Genomic DNA, 23674 nt, shown 5'->3' with positions numbered 1-23674 from the left:
GCTATTCATTTTTTGGACTATCGTATCTGCATTACCTGTTGGCTTGGCTATTCATTTGGATTGGAAAACACAATGTATCAACCAAGTCACAGATTGTGTTTGTTTTGTAATCGATCTGTGGAACGAATCAGAAGGCTTACGTTAACTCGAGATCTCCAAAACCAACATCAACATACAGTTCAAAACATCATTCAAACTCTGACACGCGAGGTAAGTACTTATATTTTATTTAGTTCTGTTATTATACAAAATAAACTTCAACTAGTTCATTAAAATAACTCATTACATTACTTTAATAAAATGCGTTTCGATACGAAAGTAAATACCTACCTATTTATATTATATTATAAATAATATATAGGTAATAGTCTACGCCTTATCGCTGAGTCGTGGGACCCTAAATGCCAACAGTCATAGGCATATCGAACAAAGCGATTCATTTATCGGTAATCCGCTATGTGCGCTCGCGAGATCGATCGAGTCACTGTGACCTTTGTTACCTGATAACACAATTATCAGGTTACAATAGGCTGAAATGTTTGTGTTGCTACAAATGTAGATGCTTTAAACAAAAACTACATTTTCTTGTTACCACTAGTTGCGTCCCTGAACGCTTGTTTGTCAGTTATTGGATAGGTGACCGGTTCGAGTTTACGATTTTATTGTTTCCATTTCTTGTATGTATCTAAAGATTTTATTATTGGTTTCAGATAACATTCAATAATGAGGAACACCTCTGCCATAATTGTTGGACAAGAGCACGGCGCGGTACGCTGCCGGCAATGACTGCTGTGCAGGATGCACCTGCTGCGGAAGAGCAACCCGCTGTGGAAGATCAGCCCGCTATGGAAGATCAGCCCGCTTTGGAAAATCAGCCCGCTTTGGATGACGTAACGTTTCCTCTTCCTGGTTACTGCCGAGCTCCGAATACATCAAATGCTTGTATGTTGTACAACTGCACAAATAATACTCGTCTGCGAGTACCAAACAGTTCAAAAGTGCAGTTACTACTTAATAATAATTATTATATTCCACCATACGCACGTGTGTGTCAGGAACATTTAGAGGACAATACCTGAGATGTTCTTTTTACAGCACCAAATCGTTGTTTTGATTTTAACCCCCAACAAGTATTTCAAATGTTGGAATTATTAAAACAACCCAGAAGTCGTATAATAGATTTTGAGAATCTTAATGAACAACATGATGAAGAATTGCATTATTGGACTGGCCGCACACGAGACGAATTCGAAAGATTATTTAACCAAACTCCACTTTTAGCACAGCGATGTCATAATCCAAGAACCGCATTAGGTATATTACTTGCCAAACTAAGAAGTGGAGAATCCAATGAAAGACTCGCTACGTTTTTCAACATGTCTCGTACAAGTCTCGAACGAAGAATGAAAATAGCCAGGGAGTGTTTGGATAATGATTTTGTACCTTGCCACTTGGGATTCGACCATATTTCTAGACAACAAATCATTGAAAGAAATCTAGCGGTACCTACGTCTTTGTTTGCAAATAATCAGGAAGCTATTGTTATCTGTGATGGAACGTATATGTATATTCAAAAGAGTAGCAATTTCTCGTTTCAAAAAGATACGTACAGCATGCACAAGTACAGGAACCTACTTAAACCATTTTTATTAGTCACATGCGATAGACATATCATTGAGGTTTGTGGGCCCTATGCTGCGACTACAAACGACGCAACGATTTTAAATAACCTTCTAGATGGTCCGGAAAGAGCCATTCATTGGCTGTTATGTTCGGGTGATATTTTCATTTTAGACAGAGGTTTTCGCGATTCTATAGCGTCATTAGAAACCCACGGATATATTGGCATCATGCCACAATCGCAGGCTAGAAGAGGTTCTCAACTAGCCACAATCGATGCCAATAAATCGCGGTTGTGTACCATTTGTCGGTGGCCTGTTGAGGTGGTAAACGGACGACTCAAACGTGATTTGACTCAATGTGGCCATGCGTCACTTCTTTACCGATCTTAAGATTGCTGCAGCGATAACTAATGCCTTCCACGTTGATATTATAGACAATGCCAATGCACGTGAATTCATCAATATAGCTAGAGAACGGGTGAATGTTGCTAATCACTTAGCTGATTATGTTGACGAAAGAAGGCTAAACCGAAACAGAGCCCACTTCGCAAATATTTCGGTAGGCAGGGACAATATTACTGCATTTCCTGTGTTAACACTGGAGGAATTGACTCTTTTCGCAGTAGGAACCTACCAAATCAAACTAGCGCCTAGCTATTATAGCGAGCATATTCGCATCACAGATTCATTCGTTATTCAAAACTATAACGGTCATATTAATGAATTATCCGATTTTTCGATGCCCTCCAATAATGTGCAACTTATTCGAGCGCACATAAAGAGCAGACATACATCCTCGAAAGTGTACCATTGTTACATTTTAATCAATGAGAACAATCATGGGCTTGGTTCCATTGAACATTATTGCTGCTCATGTTTTACTGGACGAAGAACAATCGGCAGTTGTGCCCACGTTATGTGCCTAGTTTGGTTTTTGGGGTGGGCTAGGCACCAAGACGTTTATTTTTAGATAGAATAATCTTAGACGACAATGATGATGACGATTGATTATGTTAGTGCCTACATGAGGTATTATAACATATAGGGTATCATTTTTGTTATGTTCATCATCTCTGTAAACCTATTTTTTTCAAATAAACCCCTTGTTTATAATAACATATCGTCTTTTATTTTAAAAATAAGCTGTTGGTTATTATTTTTTTGTTAATGTAAGACCTCTACATTCAATATTTTTTTTCTCAAAACTCCTCGGATAGATTTTGAAGCGCTCTGAGTTACGGACTTGTATTAATCTAAGGTACATTGTGCACTATGTTTCAATGTTGGGCGACACTTGGTCCAACGTCCATACATAGATGGTCCATGTCCTTTATAGGAGTTATCATGTATATGTCGGTTGTACATTTGCCATCTACGCTACACTATTGGAGTGAAGGTACTTACATCGAAAAAGTAGCTTCTCTCCTTACTTGTAATAAGTTTGAAGAAATCAAACGGTTTTTGCATTTTTTTGACAAAACAAAAGAACTTCCTAAGGCCTCTTTTCCATTACACGGTTTCTCGCCGTGAAAATCTACGGTTAATTTGCCGCGTGTAGGCACGGTCGTCAGTGTGGTATGGATCACTATATGAGCTTGTCGACATGCACGGTGGCGCCAAGGCACGGCGCCGCGGCCGCGTGCGCCGTGACTGCCCCTCGGCGCGCCCCGTCTACGCACGGCGTGATTTTCACCAGTGTTGTATGGCAGTCTATCGGGGTGTGTCGACGGTGCCGGACGTACGCACGGATTCGTGACCGCTTATATACGCTGTTTCGCGATTTTATTATAAAATGAACATAAATCAAGAATTATTAATTACGTTGATTCAAGAAAGGCCTGTAATATGGGATAAGACCATCGACGATTATAAAAATAAGCGGCTTAAATATGATTCCTGGAAAGAAATATTTATTCATTTCCAGCCCACATTTGAAGATTTAAGTGGTGATGAGAAAAACAAGTTTGGTAAGTTACAGATATTTTAACTTTTTACTTATGCATAGTTGTTTTGATAGGAGAGGCGACCTTCGTTAGATACAAAATATTGTGCAAATCTGTTGCGAACTTCATTAGCCGCCAAACTTCCGCGAACTGCATTCGTGATAGGTAACTGGATTAGTTCCGATTCTGAATCAAGGGTGGACTCATTTTCACTCGCATTGTGAAACTGAAAGTTTTCCTGCTTATGTATAAAATTTTGCAAAACACAACATGTTTTCACAATATCAACTGCCAAATCGATGGACACATTCATTGGCCGGTGAAAAATTCGCCATTTATTGGATAAAATGCCAAACGCACATTCAACAAATCTTCGCGCTCTGGTGAGTCTGTAGTTAAATGTACGTTTTAATTGATCAAGCTGATGACCACCAAATGGACGAAGCAAGTGATAATGCAAAGCAAAGGCTTCGTCCGCAACGAACACATATGGCAAATCGTAGTCAATTCCAGGCAAACGTGTTGCATCGGGTAGATTTAATCCGTTGTTTGTTAATTTTTTCCAAAATGGGGTCTCTTTAAACACACTGGAATCACACTCCTTTCCGTAGGCGCCAACGTCAACAAATATAAAGTTGTAATCGCTATCTACTACTGCCATAAAAACTATAGAAAAAAATTTTTGTAATTTAAAAACATCGAGCCACTATCAATTGGCTTAATAAGTCTGATGTGTTTTCCATCGACCGCTCCTAAGCACAGCGGGAAGTTGGAAGATTCTTGAAATTTGCTTGCAATGTGTAGCCAGTCTTCTTTAGATGGCATTTTCATATATTCTTTATACAGTTCTAACCAAATGTAGTGGCATACTTCACGTACGATGCAACTTATGGTTTTTATTCCAATTCTATAGCTGTAGTATAGGTCAGTAAAGGTATCTCCTGTTGCTAGATACCTGAAATATAAAACAAAACGGTTCAGGTTCAAATACTAAAACCCCATTTTAGGTCGGGGTCGATTCAGTTTAGGTCGGGGGTTTTTATAAATTTTGAATTTAATAATTATTATTTATTTATTTTCAGGGCAAATGGTGATGAAGAAGTGGACCAATATGAAAGATATTAGATATAAAGCTGGATAAAATATGACAAAAAAATTAATGAATGTAAGTCTGGTTCTTCAGCAAAAAAAATAAGAAAATATATGTTCTATGATGAAATGATGTTCCTAAAAAAAATGTTGAGCATCGCAAGACCGATTCTAACATGACTGAACATGTTCATGATTCTAGCCTCAGTAATGAAAATTTTGATAGTGCAGTCCCGAATCAATCAAGCTCGGGATACACTGAACGGAGTGAGACGCAAAGGGCTAAAAAAAAAAGAAAAAATGAACTAAGTGAAGTTGACATTAGGTTTATGAAGTTTATGGATTCAGCAGAACGAGATGAGAAAAAGAAAAGCCGTAGTATGAACTTTTTTATGGGAATCGCTGATACAGTTGACAAGTTCAGTGATGAAAATATGATAGACTTTCAGTTTCAAGTAATTTCAATAATTAAAAATATTCAACAAAGACAGTGTACTCAGTATATACCTACATCAAGAAACCAATGGGATCAAGGCCATCAAGGATATTTAAGTGGTACAGCATCCTCAAATGCGCAATCGTCAACATATGGATATTCTACAGCTGCTAGATCGGGCTATGGAATAAGTCGTCCACAGACGTCTGCTCATGATTTTGGACACGGTTCTGGTTTAGAGCCAATCCACTACCGACCCGAATCACAATTATCTGTACATAGTGTAAATGCGGAAAGTATCTCGGCAGATTCTCAAGTTTCTATTGAAGACGAATTCGATTTTAGTACCGCACTTGAGTAGCATTTTCAGCGTAGTGTATTTTTTGATTTACTTGTTCTTAAATTAATAATTATTAAAATTCAATTACATGTAATAATTTTGTTTGTGTGCAATAAACAATTTTAAACTAAAATATGTCATTTAATTTTGTACCTACTTACCTCAGAGTTACAGCCAATCTTTCTGCGGGCGATATACTCTCTCGCATAAAAGTATCTTGATGTTTTAGTTCCTGGGATAATTTTTGGAGCAAGTTGTCGAATGTAGTTTTCTGCATTCTAAAATAATTGTAAAACTTGTCTTCATCTTCTCTCAATTGATTCTTGACAAGTGTATGAAACGCGCCATATTCCTCCCTTTTTTCTAAAATCGGATGTATCCAAAACCTTACTTCCCTTTTTTTTCTATTTTCTTTTTCCTATATATGTAATAAGCAACTATAATCTTTTTTTTCGTAAGAAAATTCATGACGCAGCACGTCCTACACAGCCCGAGTAAAAAGCGCTACTAGCCAGTACTTACCAATGTCTCGCGCGGTGATTTTGCCGTATCATGTACAAGCTAGCACGTTTTTTCAACCGTACGGCTTACACACCGTACGTTTGAACAACCGTGTAATGGAAAAGAGGCCTATAGCTGACCCAAATTGCGATCTACTGCAGAAATTAAGACCGCTTCTGGACATTCTAAGAGCACAATTATTAACAGTCCTTAAAGAAGAGTACCTAGCAATCGATGAGCAAATGATTCCCACAAAAGCCAAAACGTCTGGTTTTCGACAATACAATGCAAAGAAACCACACAAATGGGGATATATTAACTATGTTCTGAGTGGCACTTCGGGATTCAGTTACGACTTCGATATCTTCACAGGACAACACAAAACCGATGTACCACATAATTGCCCAAATTTTGGAGCCACTGGCAATGTGGTTACAAGATTACTAGCCACGGTGGAACAATATTTGAACCACAAATTGTTTATTGATAATTTTTATACCAGCCTTCCGCTTATGGCACATCTGCATGGCATTGGAATTCTACCATTAGGTACAATTCAATTAAACAGAGCGAAAGACATTGATCTGCCAAGCAAAAAGGAATTGCTGAAATATGAAAGAGGTCACTGCATTGAAAAATCCACGGAAATAAATGGAGTTCAAATAAGCGTGACTACATGGGTTGACAATAAAGTCGTTAATTTATGTTCTTTATATGTTGGAAAAGAACCCATGGCTCCTGTGAAACGATTTTCTAAAAAAGAAAAGCGAATAATTGAAGGCTTATGGCAAACGCTTTGCCCCATTATAAAGTACCTGGTCGCACTTACATGACCGAGAAAATTGTTCCTGATATATACAACAGAATTTGTGCTAAAATAGAAGCCAGTATTTCACAGGCAGCAGCATTATCAGTGACATCTGATATATGGACATGCCAGCACAATAATGAGAGCTTTCTGAGCTTCACTGCGCACTGGATATCTCCAGAGTTCATTCTAGAACATAGCGTTTTAGCTATGAAATCATTTCCCGGCTCACATTCTGGTATCAATATTGCAAAAGAACTCAATACTATTACAGAAAGATGGAATTTTCCTCAATCCAAGATCCATTTACTTGTCCACGATAGTGGCTCTAATATGATAAAAGGTGTGCGAGATGCAGGATATGATTCAGGCAGGTGCTTTATTCATTCACTGCAACGAGCTATAGAGGAGTCCCTAAAATCTCAACCAGAGATACTACAGATGATAGCGACTGCAAGACGAATTGTTACCCATTTTAATCATTCTGGCTTAGCAGAGCAGAAACTTAAATCCATTCAACAAGAACTTAACTTGCCAAACCACCAACTAGTACAAGATGTGAGCACACGCTGGAATTCTACGTATTATTTAATGGAGCGGTTATTAGAACAAAAGCGAGCTGTTTCCTTGTACATAACAGATCATGAAACTTTATTAAATCTAATGCATGCACAATGGGAACTATTGGAACAATGTATCAAACTTCTCAAACCATTCGAAGAGATTACAAAAATAACCAGCTCAGGTATCTCTTGCATCTCTGAGGTGATTCCACATGCAGTAACTTTATTAAAATATCTGGGAAAAGCAGAGACAGCTGAGAAAGTACCAAATTTAGTAACAATGAGATCTTCACTGCAAGCCGAGCTTGAAAGGCGATTCAGCTTCGATGACAAAAACAAATATCTTGTAGCTACTTTTCTGGATCCTCGCTTCAAAACGAGTTTCCTGGGATTGGTTCAAGCAGAAAGAGCAAGACAAACAATTCTTCTAGAAGCTCTGAAAAAAAGTTGTGATGAATCTACTGAATCTAGTAGTAGGGAGACCGAGGAGGGTTGTGACAGAGGAGAGTTGTGACACGCGCGATTTCGCTGTATCTGTGACCGTTAGCGAGCTGTCAACGTCGCACATTTATTGTTTTCTAGACTGCTTATTGGATTTAGTACGCGCCAACGGCCCACGAGGAGCGGCTGAGTTACTGTGACGCTGTCATCTAAAAAACGACCAAAAGTAAGTTTTTGATCATAACTTTCTTATTCTGTCTTTTGCTATGTATTACGGGAGCATTAGTGTAATATTTTTTCTAATTTGCATCGGGCCTTCAAGATTCAAATCCATTCATAATTTTATTGAGATCTCTTACTGTTTGGAGGTTATACATTATTATTCTGGCACACTCACGATTTTGCGCACCTAGGAGAGTTGTGACAGGCTGTCACAACTCTCCTATTTTATTTACTAACAAGTGATATGGCTATTTTGTATGCATTCGATTGCTGCATTGCTTTTTTATTGTTTCAGAATGCCTAATACATATGTTCGTAAAACAGAGAGAGGAATGGCTAGTATCGAAATTTACGATCTGGCCTTTGAAGAGGTGACGGTTAGAGGCCAAAGCCTTCGAAGTGCAGCATCTTCATATCGCACCTTCGGTGCAACAAAGTCACAAATAGCCAAATCTGCAAAATCGAACTAAGTATGCCAAACTGTTTCTGAATCATGCCTTTACTTGGGGCAACAAAAACATCCGCGGAGGTATCTCAAAATTCTACTAGATGGCGCGAGTGCCTTTGTGGTTATTGGCGGTTTTTCCATGCGCTTTGGGCCGACAACGCTTCATTGGACAGTAGTGCCCCGCGCCCGCGAGTGTTTGACGTACGTTGGAGCTACAGCCACACAAAGGTATTTATGACCTTTTTTATTCTCACTTATTGGAGCGACAAAAACGTATTTGTTTTTGAGACCTCATTTTTGTTAAATATATTACAAAACTTTTGGAGCTACAAAGGCATTTTCTCATAAAGCGTTTTTGTAGATCCAAAGTTTTGATATATTTACTACATAATTGGAACTACAAAGTCACTAACTAAAAAGTGTTTTTATAGGTCCATTAATGGAATTTTTTCAACTAAAGCCACGGATACACTAGGGGACAATTGGAGCAACAAGTTGCTGAACATGTTCCTCAACAACTACGTGGAATGTGCCGACATACATGTCGCGGAACATTTTGTCGACCACACTTCTCAGTGTTTATAGAAATGTCGCCCGAGGAGGTTGTGGCTATTAGTGCTGCATACATAGTAATTATATCGAGTGTGTTGAAACCTAAGAGAAAGAGAAGGTGGTGGATGCGGAATTTCTTATTACAACGAGAAAGAAGAGTTAAAAATGGCGTTTACAAATGGTGCAACACTGACGCGAGACACGTGCGCTCGCTCTCGAGGCGGGAGCAAGCAACATGCCCCGCGTCACGTACAATGTTGTGGGTCATGTTGCGGGACACTATGCAACGTTGCAGCGTCACGTATATTTTGTGTTGCGCGTCATGTTGCGGGACAAAATGTTCCCTAGTGTATCCGGGGCTTAATCTGCTGGATTTACAAAGTCTTAAACTATGAAAGTGCTATATAGGTTCAAAATTAGTATTAAGAATGTGATAACAAAAAGACTTATGACTTTTTAATTCCAGTTTTTGTATCATAGGTACCCGCTGTTTAGTTCATAAACAAAATTGTGACTTTGTTACCCCATAATCATTTACTTATTCATTTTTTTTGTCAAAGTTGCACCTAAATGTATGATAATCAATATTGTTTTTATTTAAATGCTGCTTCGATGATGACAGCGATAGTCAACAATGTTATTTTCTAAAAGACTGTATGACGATCTCGTCGGCGAAACTAGTATAGCGTCAATAAATTTTCAACTTAATGCTCTAGAACATAAGGTTGAAAATCCATTGACGCTCGACGTCGGGGACCTAATCATTTTCTTCTTAAATTTTAGTTAATCAAATTCATGAACCTTTCGTTATTGCTCTTCTGTTGTTTCTCAGTTCAGGCCTTTGCATAATAAAAAATAAATAAATAGAAATATAAATAAAAAAATATAATAATAATAGTATAAAATAACAATAATTGTAAATCTGATTTATTAATATTTTTATTTCAGAGAGCAATGGGTTCCCGAAGTAAAAAAATTCTTTCTATGGTTCCCATTCCCGACAATAATTTAAAGAAAAACAATACATTCGTTGAAAACTGGTTAGCGAACTGTCATCCGGAAGATCAGGACAATGATCATGATTCCAAGTTAGAATCCTCTCGTTTTTCCGTAAATAATATCACCAGTACTTCCTGCAAAGCAAAAAATGAACTGTCAGCTACTGACAGGAGCACAGTATGTGATAATGCCGTGGATACAGTAATTCAAGAAGTAAATGCTGATTTAATTTTACTAAATACCGTAACAGAGAATGTCACATCGAAAGATATTGAAAACGCAGTCATTACTACAGATAGCAAAACATTTAACCTTTCTGATGATGAAGAAATAGTTTCATCCAATGTTGTTATCGCAGATGTAGTGCCAGAAACCACATTAGCAAAAAGTATGCTAAGGCCAGATACTGTCTCGAATGAAATGAACTCAGATAACAATGAAGATTTTTCCGCAAGTGATGGATCTGAATATGAACCACCGCAAAAAAAGGCACAAAAAAGTTTTTCAGCCAATTCGTAGAACATCCAGTTCTAGCAGTGATTCCTCTACCTCTAGCAGTGGTTCTTCCAGCTCAAGTACCGGATCATCTAGCTCAAGTTCATCTAGCTCTGGCAGTCGTTCCAAGCACTCTAAATCTACATCTCGCTCCAAACATCCTTCTAATGTGTCAATTGTACATCATAATGCAGCTTCTGAGAATATTCAACCAAGCATTGAACAAGCAAGTATTGTAACAAAGGCTAAAAAAAGAACCAGAAACCCAAGTCAGTGGCAAAAGAACCAGAGAAAGCAATTAAAAAACACTGGTCAAGCATACACATCATCTAGCGGTAACTAGTAATAAGTGGTATTACTAATAATGAAATATCTTTTTAATTTTTATTCTATTATATAGAATCTTAGTCCTTCCGACAACACAGACAGATGTGTTGCTGGTGAGTTTGTTCTTCGCCTATTCTTTTCATCAGCTATAACACCTAGGAACTGGCGAAAGGGGGCGCTTTGGTGGCTGTCTAATGTAATTATTGACTTTCAAAAAGTGCTGATCTTCAGCCTAGTTTGAATAAACGTATTTTCTTTCTTTCTTTTTTCAGGTAAATCCATGCCGCAAAAAAGTATTCGACCACCTTGTACGAGTACCTGCCGATTGTCTTGTTCAAATAAGTTCACCACAGAAGATAGGGATGTAATATTTAAGACATACTGGGGCCTTAATTCTTTTCAAAGACAGCGTGACTTCCTTGCTTCTTGTGTAAAGCAAGTTGAACCTGAATTCCGTACCATCAAGATTCGAAAAGGTGGCGACGTGAATAGAAAATGTAGAAAACCAAACACATCGTACTTTCTAGTAAATAGAGGTAGTGAAATAAGGGTTTGTAAAACGTTCCTATTGAATACATTGGCTATAAGTAATAAACCACTACGCACTGTAACTGAAAATAAATTTGCAAGCACAAGTGTAATTCCAACGGATAAACGCGGTAAGCACGGAAAACAGTCAAAGTTGGATGCTGAAACAATACAATCTGTACGTGACCACATTAATTCAATTCCTAGAATGGAAAGCCATTACATCAGAGCTAATTCATCAAGAGAGTATATAGATGGAGGTTTGACTGTAGCCGAACTTCACCGTAACTATAGTCAAAAACGTATAGCTGACAACAAGGCACCAGCAAATTACGACGCATACCATCGGATTTTCAATACCGAATTTAATATCAGCTTTTTTATTCCGCGTAAAGACCAATGTGACGTGTGTGAGGCCTTTAAGAATGCTGTAGATAAAGAACCGTTGATGTCCAGCTATAAACTACATCAAGAGGAAAAGATTCTTAGTAGAATAGAAAAAAAAACAAGATATAGACGAGTGTAAAAAGCCTGATAGCAATAGCATTGTGGCTATATTTGATCTTCAAGCCGTATTGCCTTGTCCTATAGGTCAATCGTCGGCATTTTTTTATAAAAGTAAACTTAATTGCTATAATTTCACAGTATCAGATATTAAGATTAATAAAACATTCTGCTTCTTTTGGCATGAGGGTCTGGGTAAACGAGGAGCCAATGAAATAGGTTCTTGTTTGTACAATTTTTTAAAAGAATGTTCTTCGACTAAACCAAATTCAGACATAACTTTTTTCTCGGATAACTGTTGTGGCCAACAAAAAAACAAATTTATTCTTAGTTTGTATTATTATGCCGTTTCAACCTTGCCAATTAAATCCATTACACACAAGTTTCTAATTCGTGGACACACGCAGAACGAAGCTGATAGCGTCCACTCTGTAATAGAGAAAAATATTCGTCGAGCAAAAAAATCAGGGCCAATTTACACCCCAGATCAATATGTGGCTCTAATTCGTAATGCTAAAAAAACCGGTAACAATTTTACTGTTAATGAAATGAGTTTTGATAGTTTCTACGATTTAAAGTTACTTTCTAACGATATTAACTTGAACACGGGCAAGAATATTGACGGCGAAACAATCAGGATTTCTGATGTCAAAGTCGTGAAATTCATTAAAGATTCTGAGTGCCAAGCACGAATAACTATCGCATTCGTAATGTAAACGTATCGAGATGACGATACGTCATGAGACGTTAACGGAGTGTGGCAGCACGAAGCCTATTCTTTCAACTATCGAGAGCTCGAATCCAATTCGATAGTGACGTCATGCTAATGTAAACTAGAGAAGCAGCCAAGTGAACGATTTGAATGACTTGTTGAACATAAAAATTTCGTCTGAAAACTAAATTAAATTTTAAATATATTTCCACCTTTGTCTACACGTTTTATGACATAATATTTAGGAAATAAATATTAATTATGTGTAAAAAGTTCTTAAAGCGAGTTAAAAGAAATATAACATGACATTATCTATGAAAAAATTAAGTACTTAGTTTCATAAAATTGTTTATGATTTCCGAACGTTGTATTTGACATTACCGCCGACATTTGCCGGTTCATTGTTTACAAATATTGTTTGATTGTTACATTTAAAACTTTAAGTATAAAATGAGGACAAGTCAACTCCAATATGAAATAATGGTGGAATTCATGGAAAGGTAAGTAAATTTATAATAAAAAAATTCAAAATGTTCGTTTGACTAGATCCTTGTTTGTGCTGGAAAATAATTTAATGTGTTTCAATTTCTAATGTCAGGAATGGGGATTTGTCTAAACCCTCGGGCGGCCCCCGGGGTCGCAGTTACATCCAGGCCAAATGGAAGGAGCTGACCTCAAAATTAAACTGTGAAGGCTCGGGAGAACCTAGGTCTGAGGAAAAGTGGAGAAAAGTATGTTTACTCGTACATTTTTATTATTACACGCTTTGCACCTATATGTTTGTGTTACATTTCCTGTTTTTGCTTGGAAACTTCTGCTTCATTTTTCTTTTTTTTCCATTTTGCTAAGGTTTGGAGCGATTACAAAAATAACTGCAAAAAGAAGTGTGCGAAAATTAGCAGGGCAGCTAGTGGCACTGGTGGTGGGCCTGCACTCCAATTATGTTTGACTGACCTTGAAAACAGGGTCATGCAAATAGTTGGAGTGCAAGCGGCTACTGGCATGGCAGTGCAAGAAGCTGGCTTTAATTTGGTTTGCTTATTACATTATTTAAGTTTTATCTAATTATTAAGTTAATATTGATTAGTTGATGATTATATAAATCTGATTACAGGTGGAAGATGGTGATGGAACAGAGGCTCTAACTGCAACCATAGTAATTGAAGAACAAGATAAGGGTAAAATAAATAAATATTCTGTTTTGTTCGCACATGTAGCGCATTGTACACCATAACATATTGTCAGCTTGGTGAAAATGCATACTGCAGACAGAGTCCGTGTCCATAATATGGCAGACAGTGAACATACTCACAGTCAACAGCGGACAATATGTTCATGTAAGCATTGCCTAAGCCTTTAATATTTGATGTATTATGTTTATCTTTTTACAGATTGGAATATTCCTGGGACCAGCAGCGAGCCAACTGTATTCCCACCTTTCACCGTTCCCCACGAAGCCTGCCCTTCGCCAGTGCCTCCACCAACACCACCAACACCACCAACCACCAATCCTCCAATCGAGGAAGAGAGCTGGAAGCCTCCACCAGCGAAAAAGTCCAAGGCTAGTTTAATTAAAATGTGTGTAGAGAATGACAGGAATGCTAGAGAGTATGCTAGAGAGCGTGAGAAAAGATATGATATGATAGAACAAGAGCGTTTGGATTTGCAACGAGAGGAGTTAAGAATAAGAGAGATGGATATACGAGAGAGGGTAAGACAGAGAGATGCAGAGCTCTCTTTACAGGCTCAGTGGCAGGAGATTACGAAAGAGGCACTGAATGTTTTAAAAAAATTTTTAGAAAAAAAGGAAGATTAGGTATTTATAATTTTATTTTAAGGGTTAAGATTAGGTTAAATTAGTTTTTAAGGTAGTTAAGTTAGTTATACATATATACATTTTATTAATTAAGAGGTTTTTGTAGAAAAACAATAAAACACTTGAATTAAGTATGAAGTCTATTTATTCTGGCAACCAAAATGTTGCGAAGTGCCCTTCCCCTAACCAAATCATCTCCTCTTTCATTTTCATGATTTGCCTCAGTAGAGGTATCAGGTGAACCTTGTGGGTGGACTGTTGTGGTTGTTTCTGATTGTGGCTCAGGTACATTAAAATTAATAGCCAAATTGTGTAAGACACAACAAGCCATTATGATTTTCGCACATTTTTCAGGGGTATAATGCAGTGTGCGGTCTTTGGATAAGCATCGCCTCCGGTTTTTCAGGCGTCCAAACGTGTTTTCGACCACAACCCTGGTTTTTCCGTGCACCACATTATATTTGGACGCAGGAGTTCCCTCTACCGCATCCAAAATGGGCGTCATTAGCCATGGTCGCTGAGGATAGCCAGAATCACCTGTAAAAAAATACATATATTATTAAAAAAACATAATATATACTGCTTACGGTTTCACCCCCGGCTCGGCTCATTGATTTCATCTTATCATAAAATTATGTAGAAAGTCTATCTACTTACCTAACAACCATACTTGTTCATGGTTCCGGTGTAACTCCTGCATGTAGCTATTGGCTCCACTGTTATCCCAAATAAAGGCATCATGCGTGGCTCCTCCATATTTGGCATTTACATTTAATATCCGGCAGTCACTGTCACAAATCTAAAATGAAATCAAAATCATTACAAATCTTTCAATTCATTTTCATAACCTTGCCACAAGTACCTACTTATTGCTTAGTTGTGAGGGTTAAGTCATACTTACCATTTGCACATTCAGAGAATGGAAATGTTTTCGGCAGTAAAACAAATGTTCCCTCTCCTTGTTTGGTGTAAAAATATGGAAGTGGCAGCCATCAATACATCCTACCACACCAGGAAAGCCATACTTGGAAAAAAATCTGCAACAAAACAATTACACATACATAATTGATTCTCTTTATTTACCTTTACACTTGTTATGTACATTTTTAAATATTTCTATAAAAATATGAAAAGCAGTATTCTACCAGTAATGGGAACTTATAATTAAAATATAATAATGTTTATTTAAACCAAGTTATTTTCTTATTAATAACAATTTACAGTGTTAACATAGGTAATGTTCATGTGATACTAACTTGTTTTTTACTGCATCTCTTTCAAGTCTTGACTTTGGGAATTTTATAAAAGTGTTTAATATCCTAGGGGATATAAGTGCTTCAGTCACTTCTTTGACACATTTGCTTACAGTGGTTTGGCCCAAATACTTATCATTGCCAACCAAACGCTGGTAAGATCCAGTGGCATAAAAGGATAGCGCACTAAGAACCTGTAACATTATTATAAATTATATATAATTTAATAAATTATTTACATAATTTGATGTAAATCAGTAACAGCACAGAATCAAAAACCATGCTCAGTATATGGTAATAGACTTACTTCCCCTTACATACCTACTTACTCATAACAGTGAAAGGAAATGTGATATTGAACAAATGTTATGTTTTAACTTTTATTCCATCCATTTAGTACACTATTACCTATTTACTTTATTGGCAAGATTCTTACCTTAAGCTCAAAACTGACTCTTGAACTTGCTTTCAAATTCGATTTTGCTTTTAATTGTTCACAAATAGGGACACGAAAAAAGTATCGATACTTTGTGGTATCGAGTATTTTACCTTTCGATACAGATACTTTTGTACTCGATACTTTGCATTCGATACTTTTACTCAATGAGTACTTTTCAACAAGTATCGTATCGAATAAATATCAGAAATTACCCACTTAAAACTTGCGACTTTACGGTTACGGCCATGCATGTTTATGGCAACGCCATCTAGTCCAATCGTTCTGAAGACTGAACCTTCTTACCTAAAACATTAAAATTCGTTCCTTCCGTTTATAGTTCAGTTCCAATCCTAACCTTTCATTCATTTCCTACACTAATCAATCATTCACACGTTCACCGTTTTTATATTGTTTATCGTCGCTTTATTAGTATACACCTGGTGTTATTTGTTAATTCTTCGAGCTCGTTTCGCGATTTGTTTTTCTGCTGCATTAATGCTTGTCATCAATAATTATTGTGCTTGACTATTATTAAAGTGTATAATATAAAACAACATCGACATTTGAGTCATTAGAAGAATGCCGCCTACTAAGAGTGAACTTTGGCAGTATTTTATCAAGCTTAACAGCAACGAAGTGAAATGCAAGATTTGTTTCAAAACCATAAAAACGTCAGGGAATACGTCAAACATGAATAAACATCTTAAGAAACACTCTAATGCGTTGAGGTATATTTAAATATAATTTTCTGCTTTTTTTAATATACTTAACCTAAAATGATTCTTAAATTTTATTGTTATTTACTATATTCAAATAAAATAAAATTACCCTGTCTGTTTGTGACTTCGAAATAAGGGCCTAACTTGGGCTTATATTGTTGTTACCATATCTAAAAGATACATTTTTAACCATTTATTTATTTAACGTCCACGCGAACGAAGTGGCTAGAATTAGCTAGTAATAAATAAATTTGAAGTTGTATACTAAAAAATATATATATATATATATATACCCGTTTTACATTGAAGAACTTTTTAGGAGCACGAAACTAATTCCGGTATTTTTTTTTAGTGGAAAAGGAGATGAAAAGATACAAACAACGATTAATAAAAAGCTAGACCCGCTGAATTCACCGCCACCGAGTCATGAACCACAACCATCGACAAGTACATCAAAAGCACCTGAATCGAATACATTTCTAGCTATTCCTTCATCATCTGATGTCAAGAAAATTCCAATCGATGTTATCGATGACAGTGAGCTTACAGAAACATATGCACCGCTTCCAAAAAAAAGACAACTTTCTATTGTACAAACAATAGAACGTAAATATTCTTATTCCAATGGAGGAAAGGATCATTTGAAGCTATGCAAATGCTTGCTTTATTTTATTTGCGTTGATAAAAGACCGTTTGACATTGTGAAAGGGCGTGGATTTAAAAAAATGATGCATCAAGCTTGCCCGTCGTTTAAAATTCCAAGCGTGGATACTCTTAAAGCCCAATTTGATGCTTTATACAGTACCATGCATTTGAAAATTGAAAACATATTTGACAATATTTCGCACTTGGCATTAACCTGTGATATTTGGAGTGAGATGATGACTGTTACCAGTTATTTAGGGGTTACTGCTCATTATTTACATGATGACAGACTTGTATCGCGTTGCATTGCTACTGTTGCACTGGATCAACGGCATACTGGTGAATACATAGCTGACAAATTAAAAGAAATTTGTGCAGGTATGCACATCAGCCTGGAAAAAATAACTGCTGTAGTTACAGCTCGTTCCCACCTGTCGGGTGTCGGATCCGTATATTAAACGGAAGTTCTAGTGGCAGAGCATTATATATGACGCTATTCACACTTATCGGAAACCGATTTTGTGTCGGCTCCGACAAGAAATGTCGGGTGTTTTGCCAGCCCTCTACGCCCGGAAAAAAATCGTGTCGGATCTCGCTCGCCTATGATTAAGAACGGCGCTGTTCACATTTGTCTGATGTCGGAGCCGATAACCCTCTCCCCGCTACCCCTCATTCCGTTCGTGCGTACGTCGTACCTGCGATCGCGCACACACACATCGCGGCGCGCAAGCAGAGTTGTTGTGTTTTTATTGTACGCACGTTTGGTGATTCGTAGTAATGGAAAAAAATATCAACCCCGAACAATTGATCACACTAGTTCAGGAAAGAGGTGTCCTTTGGGACAAAACTCTAAATGATTATAAAGATAAGAACCTGAAAATAGCTGCTTGGCGGGAAGTTTGCTGCCTACTCATACCTAATTTTGACAATTTGGACGAAAAAGAAAGACAATCATGTGGTAAGTGTTTGAAGTTATTTATTTAATAATATACGTAAAATTCAAAACATAAATATTAACCATGCGCTTCTGGTTGCCAAGGCACCGAGCCTATTGTTGAAACGAAGTAGTTTGCAAATTCAGACCGTATATCATTTGCAATAGGACCACCACGTGGATTACAGTTTTGCAGTTGTACTTGTTCTTGCATCGGATTTTCTGCCGCATAATGAATATCTTCAAAGTTCAGACCGTCCTTTTCTCTTACAAAATTGTGTAATACTGTACACGCTTTTACAATTTCGATAGCCGTGTCTGGGTGGACATCCAGTGGCCGATGAAATATTCTCCATTTATTGGCTAAAATACCGAATGCGCATTCAACGTACCTTCTTGCCCGACTTAAACGATAGTTAAATATTTTTTTCATGTGGTCTAAATGAGTGCCTCCAAAAGGTCTTAACAAATTTGTTGACAGAGGGAAAGCCTCATCGCCCACGAGAACATAAGGCATATCATTTTGAAGTGTTGCATGTAGAGGCCTTGGTTTTGGTATATTTAAACTACCATCATTCAGTTTCTTCCATATAGTTGACTCCTTGAATATTGAAGAATCGCATTCTTTTCCATACGAGCCAACACTCATAAAAATAAAACGATATTCTGAATCAACAACGGCTAGTAAAACAAATGAAAAATAATCTTTGTAATTAAAATACATCGAGCCAGTATTGTTTGGTTTCACCACTCTTATGTGCTTACCATCAACTGCTCCAAGACAGTGCGGAAAGTTGGCTTTCATATCAAAACTTTTTGCAATTTCCAACCATTTACGCTCATTATCAGGAATTTGCATGAACTCGTCTCTTAATACATCCCAGATAGTGGAACTAATTTCTTTGCAGATTTTACTAATAGTTGACACACCAACTCTGTAACTATAGTGCAATTCTTTGAAGGAACAACCCGATGCGCAATATCTGTAAAATAATTAAGTAGGTAAAATAATTAACATTTCTATATGTACCTATTGTAATTGCAGGTAAATTAGTATCTACAAAGTGGTCGAATCTACGAGATGCCTGGATGCGAGCAAATAAAAATGACGTCAAAAAATCCGGAGCAGGGGCTAAGTTTTCAAAGCCATATATATACAAAGGTCACTAGTTAAGTCTTGCAATACATTCGTTCTATTAATGGAGGGTAGACAAAAATATTTTTATTTGAAACTGCAGCTAATATCTTGACAGTTCATACATAATAACCCGACATTAATCGTGTAGTTAAGTAGTAAAAATTTTTTTAACAAATAAAATGTCTGAATGGTCTAATACCGAGTTGCGAGTTGTTATGCGTTACAACTTTCTGCGTCAACTGTCGGTAGATGAGTGTGTGGAAGAAATGAATACTGTTTTGGGAGAAAAGTGTCCTCACCGCACTACAGTTTACCGATGGTATCGTGAGTTTGGACGTGGTAACTTTAATGTTAATGACGCTCAAAGATCAGGACGTCCCATTGAGGTTACTGGCTCAGAAAACGTTGCGAAAGTGTCAAAATTATTAAAAGAAGATCGACGTATAACATATCAACAGATAGAAGAGATCCTGCAGATAAGTGCACCAAGCGTACACAAAATTCTTCACGATATTCTTGGCGTAAAAAAAGTTTGTACACTATGGGTGCCGCACGACCTCAAAGTTGAACAAAAGGAGGCAAGAGTGAACTGGTGTAAAAAAATGTTAAAGTTATATGAAAATGGTACTTCTAATAACATTAATAATATCGTAACTGGTGACGAAACATGGCTATATTACTTCGACGTACCATCGAAAAACAAAAATAAAGTTTGGCTGTTTGAAAATGAACAAACTCCAGTTCAGGTGAGGAAATCACGTTCAGTCAAAAAGAAAATGATCGCTGTATTTTTTACTCGGCGGGGTATTTTGGAACGAGTAGTTCTAGAAAGTCAGCGTACTGTAACCGCCTCTGGGTACATCGACGATTGTTTGCCAAAAGTTTTTCAGAAGCTTTAGGAAATTCGACTGAATTCAAGAATGGACACTTGGCATTTTCATCACGATAACGCACCCGGGCATCGAGCACGTGATACCGTCGAATTTTTGAACACCAGTGGTGTTAAAGTACTTGAACATCCTGCGGACAGCCCTGACCTAGCGCCCTGTGACTTTGCTCTTTTTCCTATCATCAAGGATCAGTTGAAAGGAAGACGATTTCCTACAGATATTGAGCTTTTGGCTGCTTGGGACCAAGCATGTTCAGAACTCCCGGAAGAAAAATGGAAAGACATTTTTGATGATTGGTTTTTACGTATGACTAAGTGTATAAACTGTGATGGAAATTATTTTGAAAGGCTGTAAAAATAAACGTTGTTTTGCAAAACTTATCTAGTGACCTTTGTATAAAGAACAGATGAGTTTTCTGCAAAAAGTGGCTGAGCCTAATCGAACTCATGATTCTGTCAAGAAGCGTCCAACAGATACATGTCCCGAGGCATCAGCGGCCAATACAACAGATATAAATTCAGAGCTGCTATTACCAAGCACTTCCAAAAAGCCCAAAACCTCCTGTCTCGATGACAAAATGAGCCAGTTTTTAGATAGCAGGCTACAGTCAGACAGAAGTAACGAACATCCAATGCTCTCTTTTTTAAAGGTGTTCTACCGAGCGTTACGTCTTTTGACGATAATGAAACTTTAGAGTTTCAATCAGGCGTGCTGTCACTGATTCAAAATATTAAAAAGCAGCGTGAAAGTCGTTTATACTCATCAAACTATGGTTGGCATTCACAATCAAGAGATCACGTGCAACAATCTGTATATTCGTCACAAAACCAGAATGTGCACCCACCATTAAACCAGAATAATATCTTCCCTCCAAGTGGATATGGATATTCGACACGCCAACTCGTTGAACCAGCATCACCTACTTTGTCACTACATTCAAGTAATACTCAAGATTCGGACTTAGATTTTAGTAATATTTAACTCCACTAATTTGTTTTCGTAATTAAAAAAAATTAAAGTTATTTCTTTCAATAAATATATGTGAACTAAAAGTGACTGTTTTATCTCTTCCTTTATACAAATTAATATGTATAATTATATTACCTTAAAAATATCGCCAACCTTTCTTCAGTACAAATGCAGTCTCTAAATCTCGTATTTTGGTAGTTTATGCTCACTGATATTTGAGCCAATAGATGGTTGAATGTAGTTATCGACATTCTAAAATAATTGAAAAACTTAATTTCGTCACTCCTCAATTCTGTTATTAAATTCTGAAATGTTCCCAAACTAAATCTTTCTCTCAGGATTGGGTGCACCCAATATTTTCTTTCCTTGGCTGTCTTTCTTCGTTTTCTTCTCAAATAATAATACATCACAACAAGAGCTTCGTCGACGTCCATCGTGCACAATCGCCTCGCGTAGAGTGCTTGAAATTGGCACTAGCTTCGACCGTGGCCGACAACCGATTATTAATCGTGTGTGTGAACAAAGGCGCCGACATCCGATTAATATACGGATCCGATAGCCGACAGGTGGGAACGAGCTCTTACGGACAACGGCTCAAACATGACAGCAGGCTGCCTGCTGTCATGTTTGAGCCGTTGTCCCGTTGTGAATCACAAAGGAACTTGAAAGCATCTTTAGTCAGCCTGTACCTGTTTTTAAACTCAGTGTCGGTAATATCCATTGGATTTACCGACTTTCTGAGTATAGCTCGGCGTCGGATTTCGCTGTAACAATTAGTTAATTCGTATTATTTTCTGTGTGAGTGAAAAAAATATAACTTGGATAGTTAGGTACTTACGTAGTTTCTCTTAAATCATCTTCTCCAAGTAAAATAGCAGCAAGCAAAGTACTTGTTGTACTTTGCTGATACAACGGCGGTCTTGGCATTTTATAAAAGCTCACAATAACTAAATCTCACAATAACTATAATATTTTTATGTTAGTTGTACCTTTCTCACCGTCAAATTCTGAGTGACAAATGTTTCGAGTCGTTTCGATAGCCAGCCTTCGAAATTTACGTTACCGGACGTCAAAAGCTCGTTCGTGCTTCCAATTTGTATCAAAATGTTCTAGGTTTCGATAGCAATACGATACGATTACTATACGATAGTTGTCAAAAACATTCGTGCTTGCGACATTTAGTTCCTTTTACGCACGGTAGGGGCGCTGTTCAAATCTCATAGAAAATTCTTTCGATTGCGATACGAACACTTTCTCGATAGTTTTCGTGCTTAGCACACTGATACCTATTTGTACAAAACCACGTATAAAAGTGAACGTTGGAAAGAAGCTAAAATTAAAATTAGTCGTGCAGGCAAAAAAAATATCTCAGATATTCAATTGTGTGCGGCATACAGCTCTAAGTTACCAATTGCGAACAATAAAAAGCAAGATATTCAACAACTAATAACTGCTAATATAGTTCCAAAATATTATGAAAACACATTTAATAGTTTATTTGAATAATAACATCTTTTTGATATTTATATTATAATAAAAAATATAAATAACTTTTAATAATAGGAACGAACAATGTTCTTAATAGTATTCATTTATTGTTAATTATTTCTTAATAAGTATCGTTTGCTGTCTACTGTAATGACAACAAAAAGTAATGCTGATTTTAACCTACCTTTTTTGATAAAAAGCTTTCTATTGTTTTTATTTTTCTAAGAATTTTATTGTTTATAATTTTGAAGAGTATTATGAAACCATTAAGACTTATTATGAGACTGCTCGTGAATTCCTTAGTGTAAAAGACTGTTTATTATGTAAGTCTGCATTTTATACAATTTGATTGTAACTCAAAGTATGAAAATGATGCCAATTAATGTTGTAGTTATAAGAATTTAATTGTTTTTCGTTACCTTTTTGTTAGTAGTTGATTTTTAGAGAGGAAAATATAGAATTATGTTTGATTATGACACTTTATTTCATTTAAAACCCTATGTAAAAAACCTTGCTTAAGTCATAAAACTAAATAACTTCTGGTGCAACAAAGTCACAATTCAGGACACTTTTTATTGTTATGTGTTTTATTAGGATTTTTTGGTAATGAAATATAAGATTTTTATGTAAAACTATAGCCAACTAAATAAACATTTTATTTTATAAATATTTTGAACCTACTACAAATAGTAATCCAGAAATGAGGCATTACATGCGAAAAATATATTAAAAGTCTTCTCCTGTAAAATTACAAAATGGGTTGTTGTGACTTTGTTGCACCGAAGGTGCGATATAATCTAAATTATATGTCTTTACAAAGATACATTAAAAAGAAAAAGGCACATCAACAACA

General features: G+C 36.7%; 6 protein-coding genes and 1 pseudogene across 7 annotated transcripts; 5 read left to right on the top strand and 2 right to left on the bottom strand.

The window, feature by feature from the left end:
- Positions 1-524: 524 nt before the first annotated feature.
- LOC126913004 (uncharacterized) lies at positions 525-5451 on the top strand (annotated as a pseudogene).
- A 1264-nt stretch (positions 5452-6715) lies between these two features.
- On the top strand, positions 6716-8381 carry LOC126913001 (zinc finger BED domain-containing protein 4-like). Its single transcript, XM_050707652.1, has 2 exons — positions 6716-7969; positions 8261-8381. Exon 1 carries the CDS (start codon positions 6716-6718, stop codon positions 7814-7816), a length of 1101 nt encoding a protein of 366 aa, XP_050563609.1. The 3' UTR covers positions 7817-7969; positions 8261-8381.
- An 11-nt stretch (positions 8382-8392) lies between these two features.
- LOC118264256 (uncharacterized) lies at positions 8393-10483 on the top strand. The gene is made up of 2 exons (XM_035576709.2): positions 8393-8641; positions 9914-10483. The coding sequence occupies exons 1-2, from the start codon at positions 8459-8461 to the stop codon at positions 10481-10483; spliced, it is 753 nt and encodes a 250-aa protein (XP_035432602.2). The 5' UTR covers positions 8393-8458.
- Positions 10484-12374: 1891 nt separating this feature from the next.
- On the top strand, positions 12375-14346 carry LOC118264271 (nuclear apoptosis-inducing factor 1-like). The gene is made up of 5 exons (XM_035576730.2): positions 12375-13030; positions 13129-13261; positions 13380-13562; positions 13645-13708; positions 13922-14346. Exons 1-5 carry the CDS (start codon positions 12981-12983, stop codon positions 14344-14346), a joined length of 855 nt encoding a protein of 284 aa, XP_035432623.1. The 5' UTR covers positions 12375-12980.
- Positions 14347-14473: 127 nt separating this feature from the next.
- LOC118264279 (putative nuclease HARBI1) lies at positions 14474-16233 on the bottom strand (the record flags this gene model as incomplete). The annotated part of the gene is made up of 5 exons (XM_050707638.1): positions 14474-14883; positions 15004-15145; positions 15248-15383; positions 15603-15793; positions 16036-16233. Coding segments are annotated over 5 exons (1077 nt in total), but the record flags the coding sequence as incomplete, so codon positions are not given.
- On the top strand, positions 16232-18220 carry LOC126913002 (uncharacterized). Its single transcript, XM_050707654.1, has 2 exons — positions 16232-16766; positions 17110-18220. The coding sequence occupies exons 1-2, from the start codon at positions 16618-16620 to the stop codon at positions 17858-17860; spliced, it is 900 nt and encodes a 299-aa protein (XP_050563611.1). The 5' UTR covers positions 16232-16617; the 3' UTR covers positions 17861-18220.
- Positions 18221-18356: 136 nt separating this feature from the next.
- On the bottom strand, positions 18357-22826 carry LOC118264249 (uncharacterized). 2 transcript variants are annotated; one of them, XM_035576695.2, is made up of 3 exons: positions 21469-22826; positions 19102-19319; positions 18357-19017 (listed from the first exon to the last, which is right to left on the bottom strand). In XM_035576695.2, the coding sequence occupies exons 1-3, from the start codon at positions 21765-21767 to the stop codon at positions 18416-18418; spliced, it is 1119 nt and encodes a 372-aa protein (XP_035432588.1). In that variant the 5' UTR covers positions 21768-22826; the 3' UTR covers positions 18357-18415. The 2 variants fall into 2 exon arrangements, with proteins under 2 accessions (XP_035432588.1, XP_035432587.1); XM_035576694.2 differs by having other exon boundaries at positions 18357-19319; positions 21469-22097; positions 22172-22825.
- Positions 22827-23674: the final 848 nt, after the last annotated feature.

This window comes from Spodoptera frugiperda, unplaced genomic scaffold (genome assembly GCF_023101765.2).
Source record: "Spodoptera frugiperda isolate SF20-4 unplaced genomic scaffold, AGI-APGP_CSIRO_Sfru_2.0 tig00001192_1, whole genome shotgun sequence".
NCBI lineage: Eukaryota > Metazoa > Arthropoda > Insecta > Lepidoptera > Noctuidae > Spodoptera > Spodoptera frugiperda.
This window is presented reverse-complemented; position numbering and strand designations above follow the sequence as displayed.